Raw genomic sequence first — 23,016 nt, 5'->3', positions numbered from 1 at the left:
TATTCAATCATTTACCTTTATTTTGCAACAAATTGGAAGTCTCTAGCACAATATTTGAATTTATAGTGAATTTTTGAAAAAAAAAAACATTTTCCTTACGTCCACACGGTAACTCTTCCGAAAAAAATCAGATATTTTTTCGTCCGATTGTCGTAATGTTTGCACCATTTCAAATTAGCCGTTATATAAAGTTTTATATATGAAAATGTGCGCAATTTCATGTAGAATACAACAATAAATAATTGAAGGTTGTAGCTTTCCTCATTTTCAAAATATTTGCATATAAATCACAATAAATAGAAAAAAAACCATGTTCGCTCAAATTTGACTCTACCAAAATGGTCGAAAAACGCAATTGCAAGCTGAAACTCTTACAGTCTAGTAATATTCAGTCATTTATCTTCATTTTGAAACAAATTTGAAGTCTCTAGCACAATATTTAGTTTTATGGTGAATTTAAAAAAAAAAAACTTTCCTTCCCTCCGTGCGCGGATTCTCCGCCGCAAATCTCCGAAATGCGTACGTTGCATTCTCGTAATATTTGCTCCATTTTATATTAGGCGTTTCATAGAGTTTTATATATGAAAATGTGCGCAATTTTATGCAAAATACAACAAAAAATAACTGAAGGTTGTAGCTTTTCTCATTTTTAAAATATTTGCATATAAAAAAATATATTAAAATAATTTGACATTCGGTCAATTTTAACTCGTCCGAAATGGTCAAAAACTGCAATTGTAAGCTAAAACTCTTACAGTATAGTAATATTCAATCATTTATCTTCCTTTTGAAACAAATTGGAAGTCTCTAGAACAATATTTCGATTTATGGTGAATTTTTGAAAAAAACATTTTTTCATGTCCGTGCATTACAAATTCATGCATCATTTTGTGATAATATTTTCTCTGTGTTGCTTTGATCGTTTTACAATGTGTTATATACCAAAATGATCACAATTTAGTGTACAAAACAACCAAAAAAATATTAACTTGTTAGGTTCAATTGTTTTGCTCACAGCACGATTTGAATACAATTATAAATGAAATTTTGTTTTTGCGCTATCATATATCGCATTATTTATATATGATAATGATATTTTTTTTCATTTCTGATGGTTGCATACTAAACTTCAGGCAATGACAAAAAAAGGAGCAAGAAATAAACTCTTAACGTTGGAAACTAAGCGCGCTATGATTTTTTGAAAAAAATATTTTTTCCACTTCGGCGCTCACTCCGAGACCCCCGCGGCATACAGGAGACGATTTTTATTATACCCCTTCGGCGTTAAAGGGTTAAGTTCCTTATATGAAAAGAATGAGGCCATGGTTTACTAGGATCCTTGGTCTTGGCTAGGAAGCCCAAGGTGAAAGAGCAAACTATATCGCCTTGGGAGAATCTAACTTCTCTGTCTATAGTGTAGCTAACTCATGCATTTAGCTGCAGCTAAGGCTACTAGGAACAGCATTTTACAAAAAAGGTTCTAGAAGGAAGTGGACTTGAGGGGCTTGAAGGGAGGGCCTGCTAGCCACTTAAGGACTACTACATCCATGTTCCAAGAAACCACTGCCGACTTCTGTTTGGAAGTATCAAAAGACTTCAGATGGTCATGAAGATCTTGATTAGTGATTGTGATGCTTAAAATCAGAGGACAGCATGGAAGATGAAAGGTTCTTAGAAGTGCTTAAGTAGAGAAAAAAATCTGCAATCTAGGCTACACATCCTCAGAAGACGAGATGTGATGTCTGAGGCACCATCTATGGAAGACTGCCCACTGCAATTGGTAGACATTGCAAGTAGACTGGCGTCTGGAATCTGCAATAGCCTCTGCAGCTGCTCTTGAAAATCCCTTTCCTCTGGCGAGTTTCCTGACAGTCTGAAACCTGTCTAAACAGCCGTGGACAACCCTTGTGGTATCTCCTGAAATGCAGTTGTCTGAGTAGCCACAGTCTTGGGGGAGCAGTCGCAGGAAGTCTACCAGAAGACGAAGAAGGTCTGGGAACCATTTCTTCATGGACCAGAATGGAGCTACAAAAGTCCTTGACACAGTGCTGTGAGATGCAAACTTGTTCAGGACTTCCCTGACCAAGCTGAAGAGAGGGAAGGCATAGAAGTCCAGGTCCGACCAGACTATAAGTAGGGCATCTGTCACCCACGTTAGTGGATCCAGGGCTTGGGGGCAGAAAGGAGGAAGGCGGTTGTTCCTTGATGTTGCGAACAGTAAATCTATGAGGGGTCTGCCCAACAATCTCCACAGATTGGTGCAAACCCTATTGTCCAGAGTCCATTTGGTGGGAAGGACTTGTCTCCAATGGCTCAGCTCATCCACCAGGACACTTAATTTCCCCTGAATGAAGTGGGGGACAAGTGTCACTCAATTCTGATGAGCCCATAGAAGCAGCTCTTTAGCCATCTGACAGAGGGAAAAGGAGTGTGTGCTCCCTGTTTCTTGATTTACAGGGTCATTGTAGGGGCTGAGCACGACAAGAGAGAGAGAGGAACTTGTTGATTGACTGAATATAGTTTGCGACCCTCTTGGGGGACAGATAAACCTGAGAAGTCTGAGAGTTAAGTATCGAATCGTCCCCAAATAAAGAATCCCCTGACATGGAACAAGCTGGGGCTTCTGGAGATTTAGAAGGATTCCCAATTCCTGGATGAGTCGAAGCATTGTCTGAAGGTCCTTTGTTCACTGTTCCTTCGACAGAGAGAAGAAGAACCCAGTTGTCCAAATAAAGGCTGATGTTGATGCCTACTAGGTGAAGCCATTTGGCAAGAAGAGAGAGAACTCGGGAGAATACTTGAGGGGCCACAGAGACGCCGAAGCATAGGGACCAAAACTGAAAGAGCTTCCTTTTGAAGACAAACCTGAGGTACTTCCTGGATGATGGATGAACCTGGATGTGAAAATACATGTCCTGCATATCCAGAGTGATCATCCAACTGCCTGGATGAATGGAAGTCATGACTGACTGACTTGTTTCCATCTTGAAGTGGTTGAGGAAGCTTACATCCAGTACCAGTCTCCAGGCCCCTGACGTCTTGGGAACTACTAACAGGGCCTTGTAAAATCAGAGTGGACATCTACTACTACTACTTCTGTGGCCTTCTTCAAAGGAGGAAGGATACTACCATCGAAAGGGCCACATGCATCTGAGCCTCCTGAGTATGCTATCAATGTGATGGGAGAGGAGATAGAGAAGAGGTCTCTGAAAATGGGATGCAGTGGCATTCTTTGAATACCCTGACAATCAATGGTTCTCCTCCTCTGTGAGCCCACTTCTCCCAGAAAGCAAGAAGCCTGACTCCCACTGGGGTATGAAGGACTTCCGACTCACTTCTTAGGTTGTGGCTTGGAGATTGAGTGTTTCTTAAGGGACTTTGATTTGAAGCGCAGGTTGGAGCGGGGTCTAGATTGGAACTGGGGTCTTTTCCCACTAAAGGGGTGCTGCTGGAACACAAAGATGAACTTTGGATGAAAGGGCACCGACAAGGAAGATATGGGACATGAAGACTGCGTCAGAAGATCCTGGGTAGACTTCTGCAGATATGAAGCAATCTGCTATACCATGGCCTGCAGGAAGAGATGGGAAGGGTCTAGAGGTGCGGAAAGCAAGGATGACTTCTTTGAGGGTGCAACCCCTCACAAAGCAAATGAACACCAAAGGTCCCTCTTCTTCAGGAGCCCAAAGGCAAAGAACGATGCAGGTTCCGAAGAACCATCTCAAACAGCTTTATCTACACATGAAAGCACCCCCAGAAGGTCTGCAGAAAGGAAGTCAACTAACCCTGTGGCATTCTCGATCTTCTTAGCGAGAAGCCCAACTGTCCAGTCCAGGAAACTGTACACCTTGAACAGATTCTTTATGAAGTGGTCTAACACCACAGAAGAGAAGAAAATCCTGACCGAGGCAATGGCTGAGCAATGTGAAGAGTCAATGAGGCTAGAGAAGTCCCCTTGGGAGGAGACAGCGACTTCCAGGAAGGGGGATTCTCCAGTGTCCAAAGCGAAAGCTGAGCGACGTGAAGAGTTGATGAGGCTAGAGAAGTCCCCTTGGGAAAAGGCAGTGACTACCAGAGAGGGTGCTTCTCAGGTGTTGTAAGGCCTATAGGTCCTCTTAATCAGGTGCGAGGGAGGGTGGGCAAACGTCGCCTTCACTTGCTCTCTCTTCATTATTAGATATATGGATACTTCTAAATTGGAGAATACCAGATCAGTTTCATGGAATCTAGATGTGGTATTGAAGTGATTTTCTGGTGACTCGTTCAAACCCCTCCACTTAGTATCTCTTAGAAACCTCATTAAAAAGACTCTCTTCCTAGTAGTGCTGGCTACAGCCATAAGGGTCAGTGGATTGCAGGCAATAGACAAGAGAGTGGGTTTTTCCCAAGGAGACGCTATCTGTTCTCTTTCCTTAGGATTTCTTGCCAAAAATGAGTATGTGAACAAACCCTGGCCATGTTCCTTTACTATTAAGAACCTGATGGACATCATCAGACCAGAGGAGGAAGAGCGATTTCTATCACCAGTGAGAGCTTTATGCTACTACTATTTACAGAGAACAGAAAAAATAGAGGTCCTACAAATAATCTTTGGTGTTCTGTGAAGTCTCCGTCACGCCTGATGTCAAAGAACGTCATTTCCTTTTTCTTGAGGAGTTTGATAGTCAAAGCACACTCTCAGCTCCAGGAAGAGGTATTACCTTCTATTAGTGCTAAGGCGCATGAAGTAAGAGCTGTTGCAACTTCTCTTGCCTTTAGGAATATGTTCCTGGAATCTATTATGCTTTCTACATTATGGAAATGTATATCAGTTTTATTCTGTGCATTATCTGAAAGATATTGAAACGGTTTTTGAGATTGTTCCATTGGGTCTGTTGTCAGTGGCTGGCATGGTGTTGGGAGAGGAAGCATAGGGGGTTTTCTGTCCCTCAACTATCCTCTGTTATCATTTTGTTGGTGTTGAGTTTTGGGAAGCCTATGGGTACTGTTTACCTGGAGTACCCACAAGTCATTATGGTATGGTGTTACTGGTTGGTGTTTTATGTTAAGCAATAACAGATTTCAAGTTGTCGACTGCTGCCAAAATGGAAGTTGCTCCTTCCTTCGTCTTTAACTTAAGGGCAAGCTTTTTAGTTTCGAGAAAATAGGTCTTCCTCTTCGACTTCTAGGCAGATGCATACATGATGCAGATGATCGGAATACACTTCGCAGATCTGAATACAGTAATACGTATGACGATGTTGATGACACCGATCATTCATACACACTGTGCTATGACGTCACAAATGCGTGAGGCAGAGCCTTCCGTCTTAGCTAATGGCAGAGCAGGAAATCTTTCTCTCACATTCCCTCTTGGAGGAATAATAGTATTTTTTTCTCCAAGCATTCCCCCCACCCCTTCTCTGATACCAGCAAACCCCCCACACCTAAAATACTTGAAAAGACAATAGATTTGATACGTTTTGCAGTACGTGACTCACAGACTTTGAACACCTTCGCAGATACAGAAAAATGATATTGTTATAATACAATAAAGTTTCATACATACTTACCTGGCAGATATATACTTAGCTAAGACTCCGTCGTCCCCGACAGAAATTCAAATTTCGCGCCACTCGCTACCGGTAGGTCAGGTGATCTACCTGCCTGCCCTGGGCGGCAGGACTAGGAACCATTCCCGTTTTCTATCATATTTTCTCTCTTCCACCTGTCTCCTGCGGGGAGGCTGGGTGGGCCATTAATCGTATATATCTGCCAGGTAAGTATGTATGAAACTTTATTGTATTATAACAATATCATTTTCATACAATGAACTTACCTGTCAGATATATACTTAGCTGATTGGCACCCTTTGGTGGAGGGTAAGAGACAGCTAATATGGAATAGACAGGTAAACAACATATGTTGTAGGTATAAAAGAAAAACCTTGGTTCCTACCTGATAGGTGGTAGACTTCGTGGCTGTAGCCCGGTAGTCTGCATCACCTCAAGACTTTAGCGAGATATTAGATCTATGGCTAGAGTTCTTGTGGGTCTGTCAATGGGTATATGAACCGCTTACTCGGCAGAGCCTGAAAGGACTTTGTCAATGGGTACTGGACCACTTCTATGACAACACACCTTATGAAGGAGCATAACCAATCCCGACCACCTGATCCTAACCACCATGTTAGTATAAAAATTGTTCTGAGTTATCCCCGAACTCATTACAAACAACCCATAACTCGAAACTAAAACGCATTCATTCAAAATTCTCAAAAAAAAAATTTAATACTCCTCTAAAAGATATCACAAGAGTTCCTTACTGAACAACAGTGACTGGCCGCCAGTGCAGCACCGAGCCCTCTTTGTCAGCAGAAATCTAGAACATATCTAGTAGAAGGTATGTACAAAGTTAAGGATTGGTGTTTGCTCCCGTACCCAGTATCGTATCCGCCGATACAAAAGGCCCCAGAGAAAAACATTTCTCGTAGGTCACGCGAACGTCTTTAAGATAGTGAGATGCAAATACCGAATTGCACCTCCAATATGTCGCATCAATGATTTTCTTTAGCGACATATTCTTCTGAAAAGAGAGAGACGTCGCCACTGCTCTAACTTCATGAGCTTTTACTCTTAAAAGCGGAAAAGAGTCGTCAGGACAGAACTTGTGAGCATCTGAAATGACGCTCCTAATGAAGAAAGCTAATGCGTTCTTAGACATGATTCTTGTGGGGTCCTTAATCGAACACCAAAGACTTTGTCTAGAGCCTCCCCTTTGTTTCTTCCTTTGTAAGTAGAACTTCAAGGCTCTTACAGGGCAAAGAGACCTTTCTGTTTCTCTACCTACTAGACTCGATAAGCCTTTAATCTCGAATCTCTTGGGCCAGGGATTCGATGGGTTCTCATTTTTCGCTAGAAAAAGAGTTCTAAACGAGCAGAAGGCCGAGTCTCTGTTAAAGCCGACTTCATCTTCCAGGGCATGAAGTTCCCCAACTCTTTTGGCTGTCGCCAAAGATAGGAGAAACAAGCATTTCCTTGTTATATCCCTGAACGACGCTAAATGAGGAGGCTCAAATCTGTCAGACGAAAGGAACTTGAGAACTACATCCAGGTTCCAGCTGGGAGGAGTTAGTTCCTTAGATTTTGTCGTTTCAAACGATCTAATCAAGTCGTGCAGATCTTTATTATCAGCAATCTCTAGGCCTCTGTTTCTGAAGACTGCCGAAAGCATGCTCCTGTATCCTTTGATCGTCGATACAGATAAGTGAGAGACCTCTCTCAAGAACAAAAGGAAATCAGCGATTTCGGTTATAGAGGTACTGGAGGAGGACAACTTCTTAGACTTACACCACCTTCTGAATACCTCCCACTTCGACTGATAGACTCGTCTAGTGGAAGCTCTGCGGGCTCTAGCGATAGCGCTTGCAGCTTCGCGAGAAAAACCCCTCGCTCTGACAAGTCTTTCGATAGTCGAAAGGCAGTCAGCGCGAGAGCGGGGAGGTTTTGATGAAACCTCTCGAAGTGTGGCTGTCTGAGAAGATCCATCCTTCTTGGAAGGGATCTTGGGAAGTCTACTGTCCACTCCAGCACCTCTGCAAACCAATCTTGTGCTGGCCAAAACGGGGCTATCAGGGTCATCCTTGTCCCGTTGGACGCTACAAACTTTCTCAACACTTGCCCCAGGATTTTGAAAGGGGGGAAAGCGTACACGTCCACATGAGACCAGTCTAGCAGGAAGGCATCGACCACCAGAGCTCTTGGGTCTTCCACCACTGAACAAAAGACTTCCAGCCTTTTGGAAAGGAATGTGGCGAACAGGTCTACGTGAGGAGTGCCCCAAAGATCCCAAAGACTCTGACACACCTCTGAATGAAGGGTCCATTCCGTATGAAGGACCTGGCTTCTCCTGCTCAATCTGTCCGCCCTGACGTTTCTCGTACCCTGAACAAATCTTGTCAGGAGGGAGATGTTCCTCTGTGAGGTCCAAAGTAGCAGATCTCTTGCTATCTCGTATAGAGACACGGAGTGCGTTCCTCCTTGCTTCCGAATGTAGGACAGGGCGGTAGTGTTGTCCACATTCACTTGGACCACACTGTTTGTCACGAAGGGTTCGAAGAACTTTAGCGCCAAGTGAACTGCTAGAAGTTCTTTGCAATTTATGTGCCAGGACACCTGTGCTGCCTTCCAGGTGCCTGACACTTCTCTCGGTCCTAGTGTTGCTCCCCAACCCTTCTCCGATGCGTCTGAATACAACACTCGGCTTGGGTTCGGAACTTCCAGAGAAATTCCCTTGTTCTCTTTTAGAGGGGACAACCTCCATTGCAGGTGTGGTTTCATCTCCATTGGAAAAACTGAAGAGGACGAAGATGCAGTCTTCCTAGAGGAAAGAACTGTTCGAGCGAGGAAAGGGTGCCTAGAAGGCTTAACCATTCCCTCGCCGAAGTCCGTTCTTTCCCTAAGAAGAGAGAGACTTTTTCCAAGCCTCTCACGATTCTCTCTTGCGAAGGAAATACTCGAAAACCCCGAGAATCCATCTGAATCCCCAGATAGACCAAGTTCTGTCTGGGAATCAGTTGTGACTTCTCAAGGTTCACGAGTAGTCCCAACACCTTTATCAGGTCTAGGGTCAAAGAAAGGTCCTCCAAACACTGTCTCTCTGTTCTGGCCCTGATGAGCCAATCGTCCAGATATAGAGAAATGTTGACGCCTTTGAGGTGAAGAAACCTCGCCACATTCTTCATCAGGCTTGTGAAGACCTGAGGAGCTGTGGACAGGCCGAAACACAAGGCCCTGAACTGAAAGATCCTTCCCCCCGTCATGAAACGGAGGTACTTCTTCGACGAAGGGTGAATCGGGACATGAAAATAGGCGTCCTGGAGATCCAGAGACACCATCCAATCTCCTTGACGTAAAGCCGCAAGGACTGAGGCCGAAGTCTCCATAGAGAACTTCTCCTTTAGAACGAACTTGTTCAGAGCGCTGACATCTAGTACTGGTCTCCAGCCCCCCCGAGGCTTTCGCAACCAGGAAAAGCCGATTGTAAAAACCCCGGAGAGTTTTGCTCTAGAACTAATTCTATAGCTCTTTTGTCCCACATTTGATTCACCATCAGACGAAGAGTATCCCTCAGTACAGGGTCCCTGTATCTGGCTGACAGTTCCCGCGGAATGGTCGTTAGGGGAGGACTGTCCTGGAAGGGGATAAGATATCCCTTCCTGATTATGGACATCGAAGAGGCGTCCGAGTTTATGAGTGACCAGGCGTCTGCAAATTCGAGAAGCCTGGCACCCACTGGTGTTTGGAGGTTGTCTGTCTCACTTCCCTTTCTTAAAGGGACGGGAAGAAGCTTTACCTCTCCTCTCAGGACCTCTTCTCTTAGAGGGAGCTCTGGAGGGAGGGCCTCCTCGAAAGGGCTGAACCGTAGAAGTCGGTCCTTTCTTGTGCACCGAAACTAGGGGTCTCTTCTTCCTTGCAGTTTGCAGGAGAAGATCCTGTGTCGCCTTCTCAGTCAGTGAGCGAGAAATGTCCTTCACTAACTGAGAAGGAAACAAGAAGTCCGACATGGGAGCGAAAACCAGGGCTGCTCTCTGTGAGGGAGAAACCGCCTTGGTTAAGAAGGCACTAAAAATACTCCTCTTCTTAAGGAGTACCGCTCCAAAAAGAGAGGAGATTTCTCCCGATCCGTCTTGTACTGCCTTGTCAATACTCAGAATGACTTCGGGGTCTAGACCTTCCGAGTCATGAGCCTTCTTAGACATCACCCCAAGGGACCAGTCTAGGAAATTAAACACTTCCAAAATATGGAAGAGGCCCTTGAGGAGATGATCCGTCTCAGAAATCGCCCAAGACACACGAGCTCCATTCAAAGCGTGTCTCCGCCATGAATCAACCAAGGTTGAAAAGTCCGCTTCGGCTGCCGCTGGGAGAGAAAGGCCCATGTTCTCCCCAGTTCGGTACCAGAAACCTCTCTTGCCAGAAAGTATGGCTGGAGGCATACAGAAGGTGGTTCTGCCCAGATCCTTCTTTGACAACATCCATTTGTCTAGAGACTGTAGCGCTCTCTTCATAGAGATCGTAGGTCTCATCTTCAAGACCGACGAAGACTTTGGTACAACCGCACTCGAAAACAGTGATCGAGGCGAAGGAGGAGCCGCAGGAGTCAAAGAATCTCCGTACTCCTGCAAAAGAAGGTCTGTCAGAACTCTATAGTTAGAGACTCCTTCTCTACCGTTACCGTCTTCTTCCGAATCTCCTTCTACACCGTGCGGAGAATCGGCCTGAAAAACGAGAGGATCTTCATCCCGTTCTCTCTCTACTGGTGACAAACTCCTACTAGGAGAGGGACTCATAGAGTGAATAGAATCTCTCTCAAGTCTAAAAGAAGTCTCGCGTCTGCTTGACTTCTCACGCCTGGAAAGCTCCTCGCGCTTGGCTGGCGCCTCGCACTTGTCTGGCGCCTCGCGCTTGGCTGGCACTTCTCGTTTGGCTGGAGCTTGTTGCCTGGCTGGCATCTCGCGCCTGACTGACGCCTCGCGCTTGTCTGGCGCCTCACGCAAATCTGACTCCTCGCGCCTGGCTGGCGTCTCGCGCTTGGCTGAATCCTCGCGCCTGGCTGGCGCCTCGCGCTTGGCTGATTCCTCGCGCCTAACTGGCGCCTCGCGCCTGAGCGTATCCTTATCCAGAGCAACTCGCTCGGATAGCTCCTGACGCTTGCAAAACTCTTCGCGCCTGGAAGACGTCCCACGCTTGTAAGGCTCTTCATGTCTGGAGGACACTTCACGTCTGGCCGGTGAAAGAAGTCTAGCGTCCTTCTTGCGAGGGGGATCCCTCGAAAGAACTCCAACCAAAGAGGCTATCTGCTCTTGTACTGCAAGCAATATCCTCTTGGAAGCCACACCAGCGTCCTCTTCAATAGAAGAAGCAGGAGAACTCGAAGGAGTGCATCCTCAAATACCGTTCGAGGAGGCGTCGAAACCAGCTTAGCCTTCTTGATAGAAGAAGGGGCTTCCTCCGAGAAGCGCTCCGGGCTCGAGTCAAACGCGCGCTCTTTCCAGTGCCTTTTCAGTGGCCTAGAAAGATCCGAGTCCTTCCACCCTCGTTTAGGTGAAAGAGAACCGGACGACGAGAAACAATCTCGTAGGACGCTTCTATTAAAGCGGTCCTGAGCAGACTGTAGCGAAACAGAACCTGCTGAAGGACGCCTGACCGTTGGGGTTGATTCCCCACAACCTCCGTACGACTTTCGACTTTCCTTCTCCTCTGGGTATGTGAGTTTGGAAGAGGTCTAGGCCTGGGAGCATCGCAGGGACGGTCAGACGCCCCCTCCACAACACTGGGAACACTCACTTCACTAAGTAATTCACTATCACTTCCCTTACCTTGCATGGCCGCCATCTTTGTCTTCATTTTACGAAGAGTAGCCTTCAGATTGGCAATTTCCGAAGCCGAATCCGAATGCAAAGCCTGTGAGGGTTCAGATACATAGGGAGATTCACATTCACTAATAATAGGAGAGTTAGACTCAGAAAAAGGCTCAATAGGCCTTGTACTCACACTCTTTTGTGCAGCCCGTCTAATTCTATCCCTCTCTAACTTCTTCAAGTAAGAAGTTAGAGTCTTCCATTCATTAGCATTCAACTTCTCACACTCAATACAGGTGTTAGCCAAAGAACAGTCAAACCCCCTACATTTACGACATACAGTGTGAGGATCAACCGAAGCCTTCGGTATCCTCACCTTGCAGCCTACATTCACACACACTCTCACACTAACACTTGAATCAGACATTCTATCAGAAAAATCAAAAGCAAGTCCAAATCCAGTCCACAGTAGCGAATGCCAAAACAACGATCCAGTACGTCACCAAGAAATCCAATATAGATGATCAAAAAAGTCTTGAAAAGCGAATTCCAGTCAGGAGGTAGTAACAACAATGTTGATACCACCGGCGACAGAGAAAATATGATAGAAAACGGGAATGGTTCCTAGTCCTGCCGCCCAGGGCAGGCAGGTAGATCACCTGACCTACCGGTAGCGAGTGGCGCGAAATTTGAATTTCTGTTGGGGACGACGGAGTCTTAGCTAAGTATATATCTGACAGGTAAGTTCATTGTATGAAATCTATTTTTGAGAACTAGCAACTGCATAAAAGGGGAATCACACAATTTGAACTGGCATAATTCGGAACCGGACTGTACATGTCAATGATTCCCACCTCCATAAAAGTGGAATCAGCTACATGTAATTACTTGGTAATCTATGTGTAAAAATGACATTTTTATAATAAAAATATGAATAAAATAAGGTTTCACATATACTTACCAAACAATTATAAGGCTGTAAGCTTTCTTACCTGGCAGTCGAAAATTCAAATTTCCTAGTGGCAGCAGCACTGCCACTGATCGTGTAAGTGATATTGGTCCTGCACACTTCTGGGAATATCTGGTACTGCTGAGCTAACTATTGTCAATTGTTGAGCTGCAACGTCCAACTGTTGGGAGGAGGGAAGGCTCTGATTACGTAATTGTTTGGTAAGTATATGTGAAACCTTATTTTATTATAAAAATATCATTTTCACTTAAGTGACTTACCGAACAATTACAAAGCTGATTCCATGTTACTCGGAAGGTGGGTACATGGACAGCTTATGAAAAGACAATAACATGCTCACATCATATAATGTTCGCAGTACCTTACCTTGTGAGAAAGCAGCTGCAGGTCAATACTGCCTTTGGTCGGCACTCTCATCATCTGTAGGAGACATGGCAGTAATGGCCAAGGTCATCCCTACTAATGGTGGGATTTTGTAACCATGGAGGTTCTTCAGTGGTTAGCAAGAAATCAAAAATTTTTCCCTTGCCCTGGGCAAAGACCAGACAATCCACAAAACCATCAACATAACCCTAACCATAAAAAACTGGAGGGTATTCTGGTACAAAGTACCCCCAGGCTTCCCAATGACTTGACAACCTTACAGTACAAGGCGAGGAGATAGTAGAGGGAAAGAGGTTCCCCTATGTTTCCTCTCCCAACACCGTGCCCACTACCGACAATGGTCCTAATCTATAACAATTTTCAAACAGTTTCTATGTCCTTCAAGCATTGTGATGAGAAAACTGATTTCAACCTCCAGAACGTCATTTTTAGTATGGAAGATAGAGACATATTATGCCTACTTGGGGAGCCATCGATAGTCCGAAGCAGAGGGCTCTGAATTGGAAAACCCTCTCTTTGCAGACGAACCACAGATATCTCTTGATGAATGGGGACATGAAATTAAGCGTCCTTCATGTCAAGAGACCATCCAGTCACCCAGTTGGAGAGCCAACATCACCGACCGACTGGTTTCCATCCGAAATTTTGTCTTCTGAACGAAGAGGTACAAAGCACTTATGTCTAATAAGGGCCTCCAGCACCCTGATGCCTTGGGGACTACAAAAAGTCTGTTGTTGTCTGTCACCTCTTCTATTACTTTCTTGTTGATGAGCCCTTCTACCTCTCTGGCTAAGGCCAAAGCTCTCCCTGATCACTTTGAGTACGCTGTCAAGCAGATGGAAACGTCGGACAGCGGAGGATCTTGCACGAAAGGGATCGCGTATCCTTCTTGAAGTACCTGGACTACCCACTGCTCTGCTCCTCTCCGACTCCACTCCTCCCAGAAGTACTGGAGTCTCACCCCCCCACAGTGTGTGAAGGACCTCCCGATTACATGTCTGATGGCTTAAAGGGAGGTTTCTTGGTGGACTTCGCTGGCACATGCAAGTTAATCCTCAGTCTGCTCTGCCATCTAGTTTTACCCCCTTAAAAAGGGTGCTTCTGAAGGGAGGAAGCTTTAGCTCCTGTAGCGGGAGGATCCTTTGGGCATCTTGCTGACTGCGTCAAAATGTCATTAGTCGACTTCTTTTCAGGGTCTGACAGCACCTGTTGAATGATCTCTCCTGGGAACAGGTAGGGCTTACACAGGGGAGAGAACTCTTTTTGAGTACTCCCATTGTGAAGAGTGTAGCTAGCTCACCCAATCCATCTCTCACTGCTTTGTCCACGCAGGACAAAGCTTTAGCCAGTCTGTCAAAAAATCCACTTCCAGGGACTGACAATCCTCTATCTTCCTAGCTAATGCTACAATAGTCTAATCCAGGAAGCTAAAAACTTCAGTCACCTTGAACAGGTTCCGCACCAGGTGATCAAAGTCGGGTGCAGAGAACATTATCTTGGCAGCCAAAAACACTGCTGTTCTGTTTGCATCCACTAGACCCGAGAAGTCCCCTTGAGAGGAGGCAGATACTCCCAAAGAAGGAACTTCTCCCGTCGCGTAGAACCGATAGGTCTTAAATCCGCAGTTTCGAAGGAGGATAGACGAATGAGGCCTTACCTGACTCCCACTTCTTTGACAGCCACTTGTCTGACTCCTTAAATGCTTTCTTGGCCAACTGAGAAAGAACTAGTTTCGGCAAGCCTGAAGATGGTGTCTTCTTATCCTTCATGAACACAGAAGGTCCTGGCAAAGGCAATGCTGGCTCAAAACAGTCCAGGTATGTAACCAGTAAAAACTTCAATAAACTGGAGTACGCCAAGGAAGATTTCGACTCCTGCTCTTGTGCTTTGTCCTCTGATAGAACTGATGACACACCATCTTCCTCTCCTCCAGGGGTAGTCACTTTCTTCAGGAATCCCATAAATCCCATAAGTTCCTGAAGCTGCTGCTTGAAGGGGCCAAATGAAGACATCTCCCAAAGCGCAGGTCTTCGAATCCTCAGAAGTCGATGTCGAACCAGTAGCTGTTGAGCAGCTCTTCTTATACGACAAGTGACTAGTAGGCGAAGGGGAGTCGAAAGCATGAGAGTGTGAGTATTGGTCAGATCTCGAGCGCCTGTAGTCAGTTGGAAGTATATTCTCTATAGATGACTGGCGATACTCCTGAAAATCTTGTGCAGGCGCAAAACTACAGGATGGTTGGGGACTCCATTGCTCCCTTAACTCCTTAACTGGCGGAGTCATACAGTCCCCAAAAGCGGCATGCCTCTTTAAAGGGCACGACACTGCATCGTTCCACAATTGTCGTCTCTTATCAGGCGACGGCACATCCGAATCAGACGAAAACTGCCCTTCACTCACATTTACGCCTTTCCAGCAGTGTTTAGTCGACACCCGCAAGTCGACAGTATCGTCGGAGTAAGCTACTGCCCGTGGGCAAACATCCCCAAGTCTCCCTTCAACCTCTGGTATGTCTTCTCCCGGGTGCAGGGGAGCGGGACAGTGACCTTCGTCTAGGAGAAATGAGGGGACGGACAGCCACCTCCTCGAAGACACGGACACTTTGCACAACACTGGTCTTATCACTGTCATTCTACTTTTCCACAATAGCTTGAAAAAGATAAACCTAAATCCATTACAGATTTTGCTAAAATCTGGAATTTCTTGCCTTTTTGGACTAAAATGGCAAAGGCGTTAGGATCAGAAGCATGGGCTACCTGGACTGCAGTGATTGGCAATGAAGTAGGAAGACTATCAATAGGAGAAATGTTGGATAAAAGAGGGGAAGAAAGAGAAGGCTTATTCACCTCTAAAGGCAAAGGAGTTCTCTCAACACTAGTCTTACTACCAGCTCTAAGAGCTGCTTTCCTCTACCTATCTTTCTCCATCTTATCTAAATGAGCCTTGAAAGTCTTCCACCACTACTCATCTAAATCCTGGCACTCGAAACAACTTAAGTCTTTCCTACAGCATTGTCCCCTACACTTAACGCACTTGGAGTGCGGATCATAACAAAGCTTAGCCATCCTAGTCTTGCAGCCATCGCTAGAGTCCGACATTCTAAGCTAAACTCTTCTAGCTAAATGAACAGCTAATGAAGAAGCTAGATGACGATGAAAGTTGACTGCATAGAAAACCACTGATGTCACTCCGTGGCTGGCAGAAAACGAACTGACAATAGCTCAGCAGTGCCAGGTATTCCTCAAAGTGGGCGGGACCTATATCACCTACGTGAACAATGGCAGCGCCGCCGCCGCCAGGAATTTGAATTTTTTACTACCAGGTAAGATAGCTTACAGTCTTGTAATTGTTTGGCAAGTCACTTATGTGAAATGAGATTCTACACACACTTACCAAGTAATTACATGATTATAGCTCTTCCATCCTCCGTACAAATAGACATAGCAGGCCAAACGAATTGGTTCTCTCTGCAGTTTTGTACCTATTGGTCCCGAAAGTGGGCGGGTACTATCCACCTACACTTGCGAGGGTGGCACCGCCACAAAATTTGTAATATTTTGACTGACATGGTAGGAAGCTTTCAGCTACATATAATTACTTGGTAAGTATGTGTAAAATCTAATTTTATTATAAAAATGCCATTTTGCTATGTCCACCTTCTGCTTCAGACCCAAATTGGAATGTCTAATGCCATCGGATGCTCTTAGATGCAACTAATAGTGCAGAGGACACCAGTTACAAAGAAAAATATTTATTCATTCCAGTGAAATGCTATGATAATCTGAAATTCGTTTGTGACAAAGTCAGCTGCAAAAATAGACTTAATGACTTCAAATCCTTGGTATGTTGTAAAAGTTTTACAAGAGTGATTAGTTCACATTATTATTTCAAAGTCACAGAGCCAGGTGGAAGACTATTTACAGAATGGAAAAAATCAAGACGCTGCAATTACAATTAGTAGTAGGAAGTTTAACCAAACATGACATTTTTATAATAAAATAAAAAATAGTTTTGTGTATGCTTACCAATTACATAGTTAAAAGTTTCTCACTATGGCAGTACAAAAATTCAAATTTCACGGTAGCTTTAGTAACTATTTTGGTGTAGGTAACCAGCCCCTGCACAAATATCCAAATGTGGGGAGGAGTGAGGGCTCTGGTCATGTAATTACCTTGTGAGTATATATACAAAACTTTATTTTATTATAAAAATGTCATTTTTGTATAATTAACTTTATAAAAATGTCATTTTTGTATAATTAACTTACCAAGTGATTACATATCTGATTCCACCTTGAGGGGAGGTGGGATCTATGAACATACTCTACTCCAAAACATTACATAAATTGGATAATGATTTTGAACTAGAACAGTTGCCAGCATTAAGACAATGTTTGTTGTTTCCCTACCTGGCAAGGGAGCAACAGCAGAAAAACATTGCCTCTGGTTGATGCTCCTCTTGACCTGTAGTGGGTGTGGCTGCACAGCCCAGAGTTGCCCCTACATAAGTGGGAACTTTGCAGCAAGGGCAGTACACCCGTGGCTAGCAAAGTAAAAAAAAGATGCCCTTGCCCTGCACAGAGACCAGATAAAATATCACAACACTGTTACCTACATTGTAAAAAAACACCACCAACCAACCACTAACAACTAGTGGGTACTCCAGGTACCATGTATGCCCGGGCTTCCCATAAAAAACTGTAACGCCTACTAATGTACAATGTGAGGAATAGCAGAGGGACAGAAGACTCCCTATGCTTCCTCTCCCAACACCATGCCAACCACGGTTAACGGCCTTAACACACTGCAATTTTCATACGCAGTTGCCAAGTCCTTGAGATAGTGCACCACGAAAACTGACTTTCACCTTCAAAAGGTTGATTGGAGGATATTCGACAAGGACATAATAAGCCCGAAGGCAAGAGAGGTAGCAACAGCCCAAATCTCATGAGCCTTCATTTTAAAAGTCAGTAAGACTGGGAGTGGGATTCAGAAATCAGGCTCCTCAGAAAAAAGGAAAGAGCGTTCTTGGAGAGAAGGTGCAAAGTGTTCTTTACGGATCACCATAGTTTGTCAGAAGGTCCCCTGATTTTCTCTATCCTATGGAGATAATATCTGATGGCTCTTACTGGGCAGAGAAGCCTTTCCTCTTCCTCTGGTCTAAGGAAGCCTGACAAATTCTTAATGGTGAAAGAAAGGGGCCAAGGTCTAGAAGGGTTCTCGTTCTTGGCCAGGAAACAAGAGAGGGAATACACTGCATTTCCTTGAGAAAAACCAACACTATTATTGATCACTTGTAACCCACTAACACATTAGGCAGTGGCCAAGGCTACTAAGAAAAGGTTTTCGTTGGCAAGTTTCCTCAAAGAGACAGTCCAAAGCAGTTTGTAGGAGGGACCTGAGAGCCATTTAAGACATCAATAATTTATCTCTAGTTATAGTCTATAGAGATTGGATGAATAAAAGCAAGACCCTTTAGACTAAGTGCATCATGGTACTATAATGGTCAAGAGGCTGAATGAAGAAAAGTATGACCTTTTAGACTATGTGCATAATAGTATAAACCTTCCAAACTGAATACAGGCATATGTCATTGTTACAAAGTGCAATTTTTTTTCTCGTACACCAGATAAAATATGGAAACCTAAAAATTACACAAGAATATTTAAGAGGCTTAAATGCACTGACTGCAAAAGAAATTTCATTAAAAGAAAAAAAAGTTACTGTTACAACAAATCAAAAGACAAACCATGCAAACAGAAAAGAACTTTACTTAAATGCTGACACATGCAAACAGAAAAGAAGTTTACTTAAATGCTGACTACTACCAGAGGAGAATAACAACTTGCAAGAAGTAAAAAGATTCAGAATATTTCAAAGTAGTGAAATATGCAAATAGAGATACAGTATACGGATTGCTATTGCCTATGAAAGTAAAAGATTAGAGAATGAAAATATTTTCAGCTGTTTCAGTGGTTAAATATTTTTGCTGGTTTAGTTTTAACTTGTGTTCCTCCTCCGGAAATAAGCATTTATGACTTTTTTTAATCACCTAACACCATAAAACATGCATTAAATTTCTCAAAATGAATTAACTTTGAAACCACCTATTTTGAGAAATCCCTTTTCATTACAAAGACGCTCACCAATTACCCCTAAAAAGATGCACTGACATGTCTGTATTACAAGAATCACAAAAGAAACAATAGCAACCCAAACCATTCATTCATTCCATAACCACTGCAGCTTATTACCCAAAACAAACTTCATATGTGCTGAAAGACAAGTTTCCCTTTGTAGAATAGCCTTGTTCAAGAAATATCCCCATTTAAATAGCTTATCATACCCCTGATAATGAAGTATGGCTATAATAATCCTCATGACCTCCAAAATATCCAAAATGAGTTAAGAAACCAGTTCTTATTGGCGTAAATTTCTCCATGTAGTATCCAAGATGCCATTTACCAACAGCTTGAGGGACATAATCCAAGTGGCTGAGGTGCCGAGGCAGTAGGGTATGTGTATCAGATAATGCCCAAGGTTGACCATTTATAATTGTAGAACCTTGCATTCCTGTGAGGTAGATAAAGTTTTTACAATGAAATCTTCCAAGAAAGTGTTACTGATACTTAACCCTTAATGGACAGGGTAAAATATCAATACATATGCTGCACCCCAGGCCAGGAACTCTTAGATTAAACCAATTAAGAAAACATGTCACTGGAAAACATGGTGCAAAAAAAAAATTCTAAAAAAAACTTCCCTACCTTCCACAAGAAGTTGAAAATTACTAGTATTTACAAACCCTTGTGGGGTCTCTTTTACATGACAATCGTACATTTTACCAAATTAGACTTGTTTTTTCTAATAAATAGTTTTATATTTTGTAAAATTATAATTGCAGCTAACACAATATCAAAACAGATAAGAAATAAAATCAGTAGCAAATTTTAAGCATATTTGTTGTAAAATATTTATGTAAATTTACCTAAAACAAAGATGCAGTAACTTTTTTGGATGTATACAAGTCTTTTCTGATATTTCTTTGCACTTTTCTTTGCAAAGTTACATTTATAACTGACATACTATCATAAAAAATAAGAACTAAAACCAACAACAACCCCTTGGTATACTCATGAGCAAATTTATAAAAAGACATTATGTGAGAGAGAAAGGCAGTACATCCTCCCTTGAAGTCAAGAACACAACTATGCTCATGAGCTGCCTGCTTCTTGGTTTAAGCCAGTCTAAAAGTTGCCATTAGTGAATTTATGGGCTATAGAAGTAATGGCACCTCTTTCCCACCCAATTCCCCTAAATCGATGCTGCGTAATATCATCACTCACCATGAGTGACTCCATCGTCCACCCAAAACCAGTTACTGTTACTCATGTGAGCATGTCCATCCATTAAGGGTTAAAAAAGGTCAAGAAGACAAAAATGTGCTGAAGAATAAAATACTGTTAACCCTTAAACGCCGAAGCGGTATTTTAAAAATCGTCTCCCGTATGCCGGCGGCGTTCGAGAGTGAGCACCGAAAGCGGAAAAAATGTTTTTTTCAAAAAATCACAGCACGCTTAGTTTTCAAGATTAGGAGTTAATTTTTGGCTCCTTTTTTTGTCACTGCCTGAAGTTTAGTAAGCAACCATCAGAAATGAAAAAAATATCATTATCATATATAAATATTGGGATATATGACAGCGCAAAAAAATTTTCATATATGATTGTATACAAATCGCGCTGTGAGCAAAACGGTTAAAGCTAACAAGTTAATTTTTTTTTGTATTGTACACTAAATTGCAATCATTTTGGTATATAATACATTGTAAAACGATCAAGGCAACACAGAGAAAATATTATCCCAAAACGATGCATGAATTCGTAATACGAAGAAGTAAAAAAAAGCCGTTATAAAAAATTCACCATAAATCGAAATGTTGTGCTAGAGACTTCCCGTTTGTTGCAAAATGAAGGTAATTGATTGAATATTACTAGACTGTAAGTGTTGTAGCTTACGATTGCAGTTTTCAACCATTTCGGACGAGTTAAAGTTGACCAAAGGACAAATTTTTTCTATTTATTGTTATTTATATGACAATACGTATTTCAAAACTGATAAAAGCTACAACCATAGGTTGTTTTTCGTTGTATTCTAAATGAAATTGTGCACATTTTCATATATAAAACTTTATGTAACGGCTAATTTAAAATGATGCAAACATTACGACAATCAGACGATAAAATTTATGATTTTTTCGGAAGAGTTACCGCACGGACGTAAGTAAAAAGTTTATTTCATAAGTTCACCATAAATCGAAATATTGTGCTACAGATTTCCAATTTGTTGCAAAATAAAGGTAAATGATTAAATATTACTAGAATGTAATAGTTTTAGCTTACAATTGCGTTTTTCTACCCTTTCAGTCGAGTCAAAGTTGACCGAAGGTTGAAATTTTGGCACACCGTTATTTATATGAAAATATTTCAAAATTGATAAAAGCTACAACCATGGGTTGTTTTTAGTTGTATTCTACATGAAATTGCGCACATTTTCATATATAAAACTTTATGTAATGGCTAATTTAAAATGGTGCAAACATTACGACAATCAGAAAAAAGTTCAGATTTTTTTTCGGAAGTGTTACCGCGCGGATGTAAGGAAAAATTTTTTTTCATAAATTCACCATAAATCGAAATATTGTGCTAGAGACTTCCAATTTGTTGCAAAATGAAGGTAAATGATTGAATACTACTAGAATGAAAGAGTTTTAGCTTACAGTTGCATTTTTTTACCATTTCAGTCGAGTCAAAGTTGACCGAAGGTTGATATTTTGGCATTTATCTTTATTTATATGCAAATATTTCAAAACTGATAAAAGCTACAACCATGGGTTGTTTTTAGTTGTATTCTACATGAAATTGTGCACATTTCCATATAATAATTACTCCATGTTAATGGCTAATATTAAAATGGTCGGGCAAAAATTATGTCAAAGTGACGAAATAATTTCCGAGATGTGTCGCAGATACTTTTTAGTGCGAGAAGAAAGAAATTCGCGCTTGCGCGCCTGGGTAACGATTGTAAACAAAACAATGCCTTGATCCGTGATCTGCCAGCATCCCCCAAGGCGCATGATTCAAAGGTTTTTGCCTAGTAGGCCTATAACTATTTTTCCACGAATTAAAAAAAAAAAATTTATATCGACGTACCATACGTCCAATCGGCACCCTACAGACAATTTATATAGACGTTTAATATGTCCAATCGGTGATAAAGGGTTAATCAAATAGTAATGTAACACTGCACAAATACACGAAGATATACCATAGGGATTTGAGAGTAAAATGGGAAATGCACAAAACCTTCCATAAATAAAACACTACATACAACACTATTGTACAGATGGCATCGTTCGTGATGTTCTTAACAACATGCAAGACCTAAAATGATACAATTACATGAACAGCAAGTGAACTGAGGAAGATACAATACAAGGCATTCAGAAAAGGAGTTAACACTGAGCAGCTGTATGGCTCTAAAGTTTTCTCTCATCCTTATATTTGAGATTCAAAGTCTGAAAAGGTCTTGTGCTAATCATAATCACCTGTAATATGTGCAGATAACCAGGCATTATTATCATTAAAATATATTACATAGTTGTACCAAACAAATGAGTTAGAATTCTTAATGTTCCCTTTAGTAGCCTTCACATTTGTACACTGAAAAGTGGCATACTGTATTTTTTAAACATTCCTGTCTTTCTTATCATACCTCACAACAATAAATACTTTAAGTCTTGGATAGTGCCACAGTCTCTGTGCTATAGGCTCAAGTTCTCTGGTTTGAAAGTACATGCACTCAAACACTCTTTTCTGACAATTTACTTTTTTTTTTTTTTTTATGCTGTGTTTGGGATGCTTAATAGCAAGGCCAAGGTGCCCGGTGATTTATCAATTTGTTGCCTTACCTTAAAAAATCTGTTCTAATTCATTTTCAATACCATCACTAATGTCCTTTGTTCAGCTGAAACAGCTAGCCTAGAACTAGATGATACTGAACAAAATCTTGGACCAGTGCAATATATGTAGTGCTACTATAATTTACTGTGTTAACATTCATCGGCTAATTTCAGTGACCTTGTAATTGCTTTAGATAGTATGATATTCTACTGAATTCTAAAATTATGTTCTCATCTGAGCTCCTCATCATTGAATATGAGATGAAAACCTCTCTTGGAAGGGTCTGATATGACAGAAACTAGCTTTACACTAAGGTTTTGAATATGCAGGTTTAAATCAGGTAAGATTTTCAATACTTTCCT

At 42.3% G+C, this 23,016-nt stretch overlaps 1 protein-coding gene across 9 annotated transcripts in view; it reads right to left on the bottom strand.

The window, feature by feature from the left end:
- Positions 1 to 23,016, bottom strand: part of LOC135220698 (arylsulfatase B-like) — a 160,173-nt gene that overhangs the window by 102,678 nt on the left and 34,479 nt on the right. The window contains exon 4 of one of the 9 annotated variants that reach the window (XM_064258101.1): positions 19,041 to 19,267. The exons of the other annotated variants lie outside the window; for them this stretch is intronic. Coding sequence (XP_064114171.1) covers positions 19,041 to 19,267 — 227 coding nt within the window. The remainder of the gene's footprint in view (positions 1 to 19,040; positions 19,268 to 23,016) is intronic. 9 annotated transcript variants of the gene reach the window in all.

This window comes from Macrobrachium nipponense, chromosome 2, assembly GCF_015104395.2.
Source record: "Macrobrachium nipponense isolate FS-2020 chromosome 2, ASM1510439v2, whole genome shotgun sequence".
Lineage (NCBI taxonomy): Eukaryota > Metazoa > Arthropoda > Malacostraca > Decapoda > Palaemonidae > Macrobrachium > Macrobrachium nipponense.
Note: the sequence above shows the minus strand (reverse complement) of the source record. Positions and strands in the feature narration are given on the sequence as shown.